The 12,467-nt window shown below is 35.3% G+C and overlaps 1 protein-coding gene across 14 annotated transcripts in view; it reads right to left on the bottom strand.

Moving 5' to 3' along the window:
- Window positions 1–4,423: 4,423 nt before the first annotated feature.
- RNF111 (ring finger protein 111) overlaps window positions 4,424–12,467 on the bottom strand; it is an 84,921-nt gene continuing 76,877 nt past the window's right edge. For 8 of the 14 annotated variants that reach the window (XM_070500732.1, XM_014835318.3, XM_070500741.1 and 5 more), the window contains 4 exons: window positions 9,810–9,902; window positions 8,903–8,998; window positions 7,738–7,865; window positions 4,424–6,056 (listed from right to left, as the gene is read on the bottom strand). In XM_070500732.1, coding sequence (XP_070356833.1) covers window positions 5,939–6,056; window positions 7,738–7,865; window positions 8,903–8,998; window positions 9,810–9,902 — 435 coding nt within the window. In that variant the 3' untranslated portion in view covers window positions 4,424–5,938. The remainder of the gene's footprint in view (window positions 6,057–7,737; window positions 7,866–8,902; window positions 8,999–9,809; window positions 9,903–12,467) is intronic. The other 6 variants (XM_070500762.1, XM_070500755.1, XM_070500757.1 and 3 more) reach the window with 1 other exon arrangement.

Genomic DNA, 12,467 nt, shown 5'->3' on the forward strand with positions numbered 1-12,467 from the left:
ACAGATGAAGAAACTAGGCTCAGAGCAGTTAAATGTCTTAGCTACAATCGTAGTACTTACGAGATTCAGAGCTAAGATTTGTACTCATATCAGATTCCAAAGCTTGTGCTCTTTCCACTATATTTACCATTGTCCACTCTGTTTACATTTGGCAGAAAGAATGGGAAAAATTTGACAGTTATCAAGGAAATCAAATAGAAAATTAACCAAGGATAAATTTCTTGAAGGCCAATGGCCCTTTACAGTATGGTAAAATTCTACATGAGCAATTCACTTTATTTTCATTTCTTGGTTAACTGCTTCAAAAAGGTGTACGTATGAACTTCAGCGGCTAGGGCGTGAAGGGAAAATATTGCAGGCAGAGAAACCCCCCAAGCAAAAGCACAGACCACCAGTACTGGACTGACATGACTGGAGACAAGGGGAGTGGCTTGGTTTGGCAGGAGCTATTGGGCTTCAAGGTAGCTGTTGCCTGGTGTCTTCCAACTTGATGAAAGGGAGTCAGAGACAGAAAGACAGAGATTCTGGGACTCTTACACAAATGTTTAGGTCTTGGAGTGCCAAATGAGAACTCTTCTTTTCTGACACCAAATCCCCCAGTTTGGGTAGACTCTTGGCTGTCAGGACTACCCTTCTAAATCACCGAAGATTTGTTTGCTGTTTGTCAGACTCTCCTCACTTTCAATTTCATATTCAGATACCCACCTCTTTCTCCTGGTCTTGGGGTTTTCTTAGATTTCCAGGAACTTCCTCCATTGGGAATACTTCACAATCAGATAGCCACTGTTGATGGAGAACTCAAGAACTTCAAGAAGCAAAAATTGCCCCGGGTTAAGTCAGGGCTAGAAACCTCACAGCCCTCCTAGAAATCCCAATGGCAGGCCACTAGGACCATCTCAACTTCACTCCTGGAAGCTGCTTAATTTAATGAGTGCACTAGAACATAAACTCCATGAGGGCAAGTGTTTGGTTTTGTGCACCAATTCTGTCTCTAGTGCATCGAACAAAAAAGGTACTTGTTATTGAATTTTTATTAAGATTCATTTGGGTTATGTACTAATGTATCATATAGGACAAGTCTAAAAGCTCAGCTCATGTAGGTGGTTTCTATATCCTTGAAGTATGCTTGTCCACTTCTGTCCATGGTGACTTTCAGCAGCCATTGTTCAGTATCACAGTGAGGGCATCAAGGGCCCAGTGGGATTTATATATCATTAATTTGTGACTGAGACAATGGGCAAATGACCATTTCACCAGCTGATTTTTATGAGAACCCAGCTATCTTCCTAATATACTACCATGTTGCCACCCTTCCAGTTGGTCTTATCCCATTTCTGTTCCCCACTCCTACCCATTTCTGCCTACCTCTGATTTCTTCTTTTCTCTCTTAACTAGCTAGAAGATAAAATATATTTGTTCTATTAAAATTAAAATGTCAGTGTGTGCAAGGCACTGCAGGGAACAGAGAGAAGAATAAAGTATGAGCCATACTCTCAAGTTCAGAACAAGGAAGGGGAGAAACACAGGAACAAAATTATTATTAAGAGGCAGAACGTATAAAATACTGAGCACTATGGAGATGAGTTCAAAATGGGGGTGGATGAGGGAAGGCTTGCTAGAAGGGGTCATTTGAGCTGAGCTTTGAAGAAAGGGTTAGATTTTAGCAGGCAGAGATGGCAAAGGCATTCAAGAAGGAACAATGAGAAAACAGAAAGTAATCTCAGGCCTTAGAATCACAGACATGTTAAAGCTGCAACAGATTCAGAAAGTGAGGCACCATGGAAAGTTTTTAAGGATAATGACTTGGTCAAAACTTTGCTTCAGAAAGCTGACCCCTGGGGGCAGCACGAAGGATGGATTATAGTGGGTTGGAAAGCTAAAGGTTTCCCAGGCAAGATGTAACAAAACTCTGACTTGGATGAGTGTGGAGAATGAAAAAATGGAAACGGGTTGTAGAGGCATCTTTGGGGAAATGACAGAACCTTGGCAAATGACTGAATTCGATGGCAAGGAAAAACAATTGTAAGGTAACTTAAAAGGTTTGAGTGGTTAGGATAAAATTTTCTCTCAAGTTACCCAAACTAAGTTATAAATAAAAATAGTAACTATCATTGCTGATTTCTTTGGGGGCAGGGGCAGGTCATTTTCTTACAAAAGGAAAGCCTTTTCCTTGGCTTTGCTTGCATTCACCTTGACCAACAGGTCAACATTATCTATCCTATATGGGTAACCAGGTAATTTGTTGCTGGCTGGGCAGGATGCATGGGTCTGTCTCACTCTAGGGCCTATAAGCTTGCTCAGAAGCAGGGAGACCCAGAGAGGTGGAAAGAAACCTTTCTTGTGCCTTCACGAGCCTCCACTCAAACAATTCTTTAAAAGCTGGACCTCATTTGTGATTATCCATGTTTTTGTTTTTATATGCCTTCTATAAGCTGCTCCCAAATTCCTGACCCACAGAAACAGACTGTGATGTTTAAGCCACTAAGTTTTGGGATTACAAAGCAGCAGATAACTATTTCACAGCAACGGATAACACAGAACTTTAGGGAGTGTGTGGCTAACAGTGAAGCTCAAGGAACCCAGGCACACCACGACAACTTATTCTCGGAGCAAATACTAACAGTGTGGCAGTCTAGATAGCAGTGCGGTGAAAGGCATCCATTTTTTTTAATAGCATGTTGGGATGCAGTGATGGGAGACTGACCACATCTCTTCCACTTCCCCTGTCAAAACATTCTTCCTACAAAGGCTCTTGAGAATCTAAGGCTTAAGTTGTTCAAAGCTGCACAATTCAAAGCCCAAGTCTGATACCAAAGCCTATATTCTTCTCACAACTCCAAAAAATCTTCAGTGTGGCCTACGAATTTGTACAGAATACACAGGAGAAAAAGGAGATTGTCCCCAGGAGGCCCAACCACAAAATTGGTAACGTTAATTTTTCTTAGTAAGAGGTGGTTTTTTCAACATAGTTTTTTTTTTTTAATAGAATTTATATTATTTTATTTTATTTTTTGAGGAAGATTAGCCCTAAGCTGCTGCCAATGCTCCTCTTTTTGCTGAGGAAGACTAGCCCTGAGCTAACATCCGTGCCCATCTTCCTCTACTTTATGTATGGGACACCTACCACAGCATGGCTTGCCAAGCGGTGCCGTGGCCGCACCCGGGATCCCAACTGGCGAACTCTGGGCTGCAGAAGCGGAATGTGCCACCAGGCCGGCCCCGGACATAATTTTTAATTCAAGAAAACTATTGAAATCTATAACTGAAAGAAGATATTTCAACCTTGATATATCCAATACTGTAACACATGAAGTCTTGAATAAGCAAGAAAATTTACTGTTTTCACAGGGTATGGAAGGTAAGCTAGAAATCAAGACGCATTTTCTACAGAATTAAACTATTCCCATTTGTGAAAAACTAACAATGAAATGTCCACAGAGTTTATATTTTAATTTCAGTGTTACAAATACCATTTTAAAACAGAGCTAGTTTTCTGTATGTCGAATTGTTATGGTTCAAATGAAGTGTGCTAGCAGCTAAAATAAAGTTACCAAAGTAAGAAAACTCTTTCAAGTATCAGTTTATCACTTGCATATTAACAACAATAAAAATAAGGATTTGCTGACAAGAGAATCTTAGTTTTAAAGTATTTGGACAGCTACCGAAATTTTCATTTTGACATAAGATACAGCAGGCTATGGAACACATCGAAGCAAAGCACAAAAAGTTAAAATATTAAAAACTATTTTCTTCCTTACTTGTTTCATTACTAATTATATTTTTCTGTAACTAACTGCAGTAGCTTAATAAGCTCCTATATTAACAATTCAGGTTTATACCACAAATACTTGCATTAAATAAATTTTACAGTAATGATGCTGTATCTACATAAAAAACCCTAGTAGCAATTATTAAACAGGTCAACAGGTAGTCATGCATCTAAATCTGATGTAATATTAAAAAATAGAGAAATCTATCTGTACTTCTTCAGTCCCTTGGCACAGACCCTGGGTTTTCCAGTGGCACCGTCCTACATTCATCACAGGTGACTTGAAGACAGTCTACTTGCTCTTTTCCCCAGTAAGACAGCAGACATGGGTCACACACACTCTCTCTCTCTCTGCCCCCTGCCTTTCTACAATTGCAGCTTAATCATCAAGTATGCTTTTTAAAAATTTTATATCCAAATTTCTTAACCATAGCCCATCCTCCACCTCTACTCATATTATGTTGAAGCATGTTGATACTGACAATTACTACAGTATAACATGTACTAATACAAAAAAAGGACAAGCAGCCATAACTGAATGAATACAAACACCAAATTATGCAAATATCAACCTGGGTGAGATCACTATTTTTGAATTCCAAGATGTTTTATGTAAACTGTTTTATAAAAACTAATTATGAAACACAAAGACAATAGAAATATAAGTTATTTATTAATCAATCCACTTACAAAGCAGGTGGCTTAATGCAAGCTTATTGACATCTTCACATATGACCCATGGGAACATGTCTTCCACATACAGACAGTGATATTACTGACTGATGCATTTGCAATCTGGGGCATATTAAGCATATTTAGACAAATAAAATTAGGCTATCCTGTATATGAAAGTATCTTGATAATATGCATCCTCAAGTGGATTAAAACTTTCTCCAAAGGAGAAATGTTAGTACGTTAACTTATCTTTATATTCTATATTATGCAGTAAATCTTAACTATAGAAATTAAAAATTTTAAATCAGTGATCGACTCTTGGTAATGTATGAAGTGGGAGTCTAAAACCAGAGCAACAGTAGGTTGACAGTATAATTTGTGCCTCACAGTATCTGCAGATTTACTGTTTTCAAGTTTAAAGAGAAATAAAACAAGAGACATGTAGATTCGGCTGACTTTATTTATCTTTAAACTAATAAAAATCCCTTAAAAGTGATCCTAAGACCTTCAGAAGTTCTATGAATGCATAGATACCTGCCAATGACTGCAATTCTAAATCCTGACTGTGTTTACAAAATCAATATAAGCAGATATCTTTTCTATACGTGCTTAGCAGAAGACTGAACAAAATTCTACATGTCTTCTTCAATTTCCCTAAAGTTTTGTTAAATCTGCAAGTATGTACAATCCAGCTAATTGAAATTAATATTTAGTGTTCATCAGAGCTGTTTCACAGCAGCAAAAATTTAATCAGGGAAATAAAGTTCTAAATGATGTAGGAAAAAGATAAATACAATCAGAACAGCAGTCTAAATGTATATCAATATTCAACTCTATCTGCATTGTGCTGAAGGAAAAAGATACACCAAGAAAATTTCTATTGATCACTCTGGTGATGTGAATACCACCTGCATCTGATTGAATATGATTTGTATTCTGTTCCCAGTATTAAGGATGGTATTTAACTCAGAACTCCATATTGTAAATATACAGCAGCCATTTTGTCCTAATTAAGGAATGTCTTAATACACAATATTATTTTCTAGAGGATCTTTATACATTAAACTAAAGTACATGATTGATTAAATTAAAGGTTAGTAATGGATAAAAAAATTCATAATTCTCAAGACCTGGTACTATGTAAAAAACAAAAAGACCACAAAATCCTACTTACTAAAGCAGCTAATCTTGCCTGCAAGTTTAGGGTCACAAGCCCATAATATGTGCAAAGAAATGCAATACAAGGAACCATGCAAAAATACAGTAAAATGATACAGGGAAAATGTCAAATCTAGAAAAAAAAGCTTTTATAAATACATCAAAATCAACTGTTTACATAAACTGTAGGTCTAGCATTAGTTGTACCATATAGCAGAGCCAGCACTCTAAGTTCAGGGCTTCCAAATCTGCGCAGGTAAGTCATGCCATCTTTGGTTGACTGCAGTACCAGGAGGATGGGAAGGAGAGGGAGGGCAAGAGTTCTGAAACATGGTGTCAACTTTCACTTGGCAGCTGGGCCTCAATGTCCACTCTGCATATGGGGCACTTCTTATTGGTAATTAACCACTGGTCAACACACACTTGGTGGAAAAGGTGCATACAGGGAAGGCGTCTATTATAGGCAAAGAAAACAAAAAGCAAAAGTTAATTTTATGACAACCACACATGGCGTTTATTTTTAAACAAATGATACACGTAGTGATTCACTAGTGTTTTGAAGTTACTAGACATCTTTCTCTTCTGTAAAAAAATAAATAAATAAATAACCACCTCTTTAATGAAAGTTACACCTATACTACATTAACAGTCTGGGCACCATGATGTATAAATGACCAAGATAATTAAGTGTCACAGCTATGGAACCAAACTATATAAAATCTCAAGAATTTTAAGAACAACAATTACACTGGCAATTATTCCAGTTTTGTTTCTATATATGAGCTGCCAATGCACTGAAGTTGGCAATATGTTCTGTTATATAATACTGCAAATATTTAATACCAAATCATTGCACTTGTGAAGCACTTTAAAAAATATATCTCATTTAATTCTCTCTCAAAAACATTAGAACTCATGTTGTAAATATATAGCAGCCATGTCATACTAACTAAGGGATGGCTTATATGCAATATTATTTTCTGTCTAGAGAATCTTTATATATTAAACTTAAGTACATGACTGATTAATGGTTAATAATGTTTTCATGGGAAAATTGTTATAGCCACTTAACACTATGCTAACTCTTTTAAAAGTAACTTAAAAGGAGATGTTTACTTTAGTACACTTCACTAAGTTATCAATTAGAAACTGAGAAATAAAGAAAGCTTCCAAGCAATACAGGGTAACACTAAATCTAGGTGTAACAGTGGGATAAAAGTTATGACTTAAATGTCCATTTCTACTGTCATCCACTATTAAGAGATGTCATACATTTTCAGACTTCCTAATATTTTATAAAAATAGTAGCTAAAAAGAAGTGTTCTAATTACTCCTTGAACAGTATTGTCAATACTGTAAAAATAGTTATCTACCATACTTATAAACCTTCATTGGAAATACAGTGTTCAAATAACCTTTTATGTGGTATGGGAGACAACTGTTTATAATTTTTTTCCTCTCAGCCAATTGAAGAAATATGCTAACATTTATCCTTATAAATTAGGGCAACAAAATTACCATACACTTCTGTTATATAAGTTATAGAACCTGTTTCACATGGGATTATGTTATACAAGAAAAAACAGAATAGGAACAAAACAGTTACTTAAGAGAGATAAAAAGAAAATGCCTAAAAAAAAATGAATACTGGGTTAGCATAGTAACATTTTCTAAATCACACAGTTGCAAGAAAAGAATAGTACTATAATTTGAGAGGCAATTTTAGGACAAAATTGATTTATAAAAGATGCTGTAAAACAAATTGCATGAGCTAATCTGGATCCTCCCTTACCTTTGAAGAATACATATATGTAACTGTCTTGGCCACTAAAGCCTCTTGAATTCTCTTTTCTGAAAGATTTATATTAGACAATTTTGACTACAAAATTTCCATGGCCAAGTCTTGGTGTGGCCCTAAAACAGACAGTATACTTCCCATCCCCACCCCTGTGTTGGTAATACAAAGACTTCAATCTTTTTATTCTTTCACTCACTATAAGAAGGCAATTCTACACGTCACAGAATGGCAACAGGCAAAGCCAAGAGTAATCTTTATTTGGTTTCTAGTCTAGTTTCAAATAAAATCTCTCATATTAGTTCTGACAATGGATTTTAGATAATTAATGTCTAGTTACCTCACATCTTCACCTTCCTCTAAAATAGACAAACAGATAGTACATTTTTCCTCTGTGTCTTCCTCAGTCCCTTCTTCCCCATCTTGTTTGCAGTGCAGTTTCCTCTGTGAGAACCAATCAGTTGTTACCTTATTAGTAGAGATGACATTATTGAACAACTGAGTAAAATCTGTGTTTATTTGAAAAACAAAACAAAACAAAACCACATATTCACCCACAACTTAAATCTCAGGTACAACTGTCATAAACTAATGGATGAATTAAGTGACTATCATCCACTAAGTGTTCTTTTAAGACCCTTACATAATCAGCATCAAAAGCAAAATGTAAAAAAATTCATTAGTTTGAAACTATTTTTAATCCACAATTCGGATGATACACAATATAAACTCTATTTTTGCCCTATTATGAGCATAGCTAAATAAACTTTATTTTATTAATGTTTCAAATAACATTCAAATAAATTAATGTTAAGTGTAGTATTAGACAGGTGAAATAACAAATTCAGTGGTAATACCTCATTAATACTCAGAAAACAGATAAAAAGTACAAAGAACAGTAATTTTCACACTTTATTATTCTCTGTATATCACAGAACATTGTTATTTGTTGAAAGAAACTTATTTAACATGTCTACTCCATAACTTCTAGACATAATACTGCATAAAGAATTGAGGGTAGAATATAAGAAATGTAGATCAACTAAATGTCTATCAAAGTAAGTGGCTAAATTATGGTACTGCCATATGGTGGAATTCTGTGTAAGCTATTAAAAAGAATATGGGTGCTCTGTGGGTGCTGATAAAGAATGAAAAGAAAATGTGCAGAACTGTGTGCATATCACTCCCTTTGTGTTATTTTTAAAAATGGAAGAAAAAAATATACATATGCACATTATTATAAATGCATAAAAATATTTGGAAGATTCCCTAAGAAGGCCTTAACCATGAGTTTTCTTCTGGGAAGGAAGATTGGGGTCAGCAGAGTAAGAAACATCAGAGTATCTATGTTTTTTATACTTATAATTTTTTAAAACCATATGCATGTATTGTTTTAACAATAAATAATGTAGTCGCCAGACTCCACAAACTCAAAGAAGGTCCATAATATTAAAATTTTATGCATTTCAATAATAATGTAGATGTTTCATAGAATAAATTCTCACCTTTTTGTATTTATGTGGATATGTACATCTTTCAATTGTCCCCTGGGATGCTCCACGATTGACATTTCCTAATCTTTCTTCCAAATGAATCAGTTCCTGAAGGTGAAGAATAACTAGTATTAAAAGCCAGGATGATTATTCCTTGAACTGCACTGTCAATATTGTAAAAGCAATAAAGTTCCATATTTATAAACCTGCAATATAAATAAAGTGTTGAAAAAGCCATATATGGTAAGGCAAATGGTTGTTTATCATTTTTTTCTCAGCCAACTAAAGTGGTATGGCAAAGTTATCCTTACAAATCAGGGCAACATATTACCACATGGTACTATTTAAGTCACTAAGTATGTATGCACGTGTAGGATGAAATCATTGTAGTTAAGCAAGGAACAAATCAAACGACTGTCCTAAGCCCCACTGACTCAACTTCCAAATTGGTAGGAAGAAACAAAACTTTGTCATATTCAAATGATTTGTTCTTCCTGAAAATTCAAATAAGAAGATATTTAGCTACAAACAGAATTACCCAGGTTTCTTTTTCTCCAGCAATGTTTCTCTAAAAATTAAGCTTAGTCAAAACCATTAAGGTCCCCCCCCCCACATTTAATGGTATGGTTCTTTATCTGATATTTATATTGATTTAATAAATTTCTACATTCTTTTATATTAGATATTTTCAATTACTCTTCTTTAAATACTTGGGTAACTTTTAACACTAAGATTAATACTGCTTTTAAACTTTTCTGTAATAACCTCCAGAAGCAAATCAGAAATTCAGATATTTTACTGCCTTCTCATCTCCAGCCACTGTGGCAACCCTATACAACTGTGTATACTAATAATACATACATTCTCTCTCTGCATTAAAGATACTGTGGCAAATATCTTCATCAACTTTATTACATACCTCAAAATTGCCCCTGAAAGGACCTCTGAATGATGTTCCATCCAATCCTGATGAAATGTAACGGATGTGAGGATAGCCTGCCATGTCAGGAACCTATTTTAATAGAAGAGATGGGCTAAATCAATTAAGAAGAGGTGGAGTTTTACTGTTAACAGTGAATAATTCAGACAATCAATTCTCTCCAATCAGCTACTCACAAAATCCAACTTCAGTAAGTATACATAACGCCAAACAAGCATTCTGTAACAAGGTCCTCATCAAATACAATCTTTTATATAATAACTTAAAATATAATCAGAAGAAAAAGAATAGCTGTTCTATGAGATAACAGGTTTCTTCTACTTGATTTATTTTGCACAAAGAATCCTAAGCAGAAAATACCTAAAGTTAAGAACGATGCTCTTAGTGGCAGAAATGTATAAGGCGTAAAATTTTCATAAGATCTTGTCAATTTCAGAGAGCTTTATTAAAAAGTATTAAGAAAAAGAAATGCACAAAATTTCCCAACAAAACTTAACTTCAAGATAAAAGTTTTATTTCCTTTCCTATAACTCCTTAATAGCCAAAGGTACCCTACTCCTTTCTTTCTTTGGTTCTGTTAGTGAAAGTTTTAACAGCATTTTCTAATTTTTTGTTAGGTATAGTCAATCCTCATTATTCATGGATCCCTTATTGTGAATCTGCCTATTTGATAACATTTATTTGTAACTCCAAAATCAATACTTGTTCTGTCACAGTCATTCGTGGACATGCACAGAGCAGCAAAAAATTTGAGCTGCCGACATGTGTGTTTGTAGCTGAGGCAGAAGGTTCTGCCTCCTTCTTTCAGCTCTTATACTATAAACAAGTGTCTTATTTGCAGTACCATGTTTTTCACATTTTGGTATTTTTAATTGGTGATTTTATTCTTTAAAATAGCGCCCAAGCATAATGTTTAAGTGCTGGCTAGCGTTCCTAAGTTCAAGAAGGCTGTGAAGCGCAACTATGTGTAGATAAGCTTCATTCAGGCATGAATTATGGTGGTGTTGGCCATGAGCTCAATGTTAATGAATCACTAACATATACCAAATCGGGTGTCTTTAAACAGAAATACACATTAAAATAAGGTTATGTATTAATTGGTGGTTGTAACCAGAGGCATATAGTAACAACCCTGTGTTTACCCTAGGAATAATGGCTCAGTACTGGCTTACTCAGAGTTTGCAGCAACTTTACAGAACATAACTAATCAGTTTTCATTGAATCCAACATACTATAGCTTTAAAAGACAATTCGTATGTGGAAAAGAATTTGAAATAAGCAATAACTTTTAACCTTCAAAGAGCCTATTATTTAAATATCTACAATTTTCGTTATAATTAAGATCAATACTATCCAAGTCTCAGCAGATTACCCACCTCCTACACATTTCCAAGGAAAACAAAAAATCAGACAGGAACTCCTGCCCCCAAAGTTACTTAAACCTGCATTTGTCCTGTAACCCTCTCTAGTCTCTCTTCCTCTGGCTTTTATGGATGAGCTTCCTCTTTCTCCTATGCAAAGTTACTCTCTATCATCTGCCACCATCTTCTCCTATTTCTCTACCCCAGGCCATCTTTAATTAACTACTACCCATCCTTGTCTTCTATATCTTCAAAACAAATCCTCTCTAATGTTGTTCTGTCTTAAACCTAAAAATACCTTCAAGTGTCTCCAAAGCTAAGTTATCTCCTTAAACCTGGAATCATTTCCCACTTTGCCTTCACAGCCAAGCTTATAAAGAACATAGTTTATATCCACTGTCTCCACATTTTCATCCTCCTTACTGTAATCTGAGAAGCACCCCATCTCCATCCCTCACCATTACTGAAATCATTCTGACAAAAGCCACCAATAACCACTCCAATGCCAAATGCATTCAACATTTGTCAAACTTTATTTTTTTTGTGGTAAGACACTACTGACCGCATTAATTTGACATTATTCTAACTTTGTTTCTCCTCAACCTCTCTAGGCAGTTCCCAGAATCCTTTGTTTGAAGTACAGTATTATCATTTAAATACAGTAATATCACTCTCCAAGGTTTTTCCAATCTCTTGTCAGTCTACACATTTTTCCTAGAAATCTAATCCACTTCCATGGATTCATATATTATGACAGATATGTGACACGTATGTATTACATATTGACAGATCACGACATATCTTTAACTCAGATATCAGTTTAAAGTTTGGAGGTTCAGATCATAAACTTAACTTCCTACTGGAGATTCCACCTTGATACACACAGTTATCTCAGAATTAATACATCTAAAATCTAACTCACCTAACCCCTTCCCTAAACCCTCATCTAATATTTTCCAACTTAGTGAACAGCACCACTATACACCTGATAACCCACACTAGAAATCTGGGAGTCATCCTAAATATTACTCGAATGTGTCCCATCATTTTTATGCCAAATGCCACTGCCTGTGTCCAGGCATTCATCAACTTTTACCTCTTTTATTATAATGCCCTAACTAGTTTCCTTCCTCCCACCCTGAAATCTATTTTCTATACAACTGAGGAGGTGGTCTTTCTAACTACAATCTGATTAAATCACTCTAAAAACATAAATATGATCAGAACATCCCCCTTTCAATGGTTCCTGAGTCCAAGTTTCTTGGCAAGGTAGCTT

This window comes from Equus asinus, chromosome 2 (genome assembly GCF_041296235.1).
Source record: "Equus asinus isolate D_3611 breed Donkey chromosome 2, EquAss-T2T_v2, whole genome shotgun sequence".
Classification (NCBI taxonomy): domain Eukaryota; kingdom Metazoa; phylum Chordata; class Mammalia; order Perissodactyla; family Equidae; genus Equus; species Equus asinus.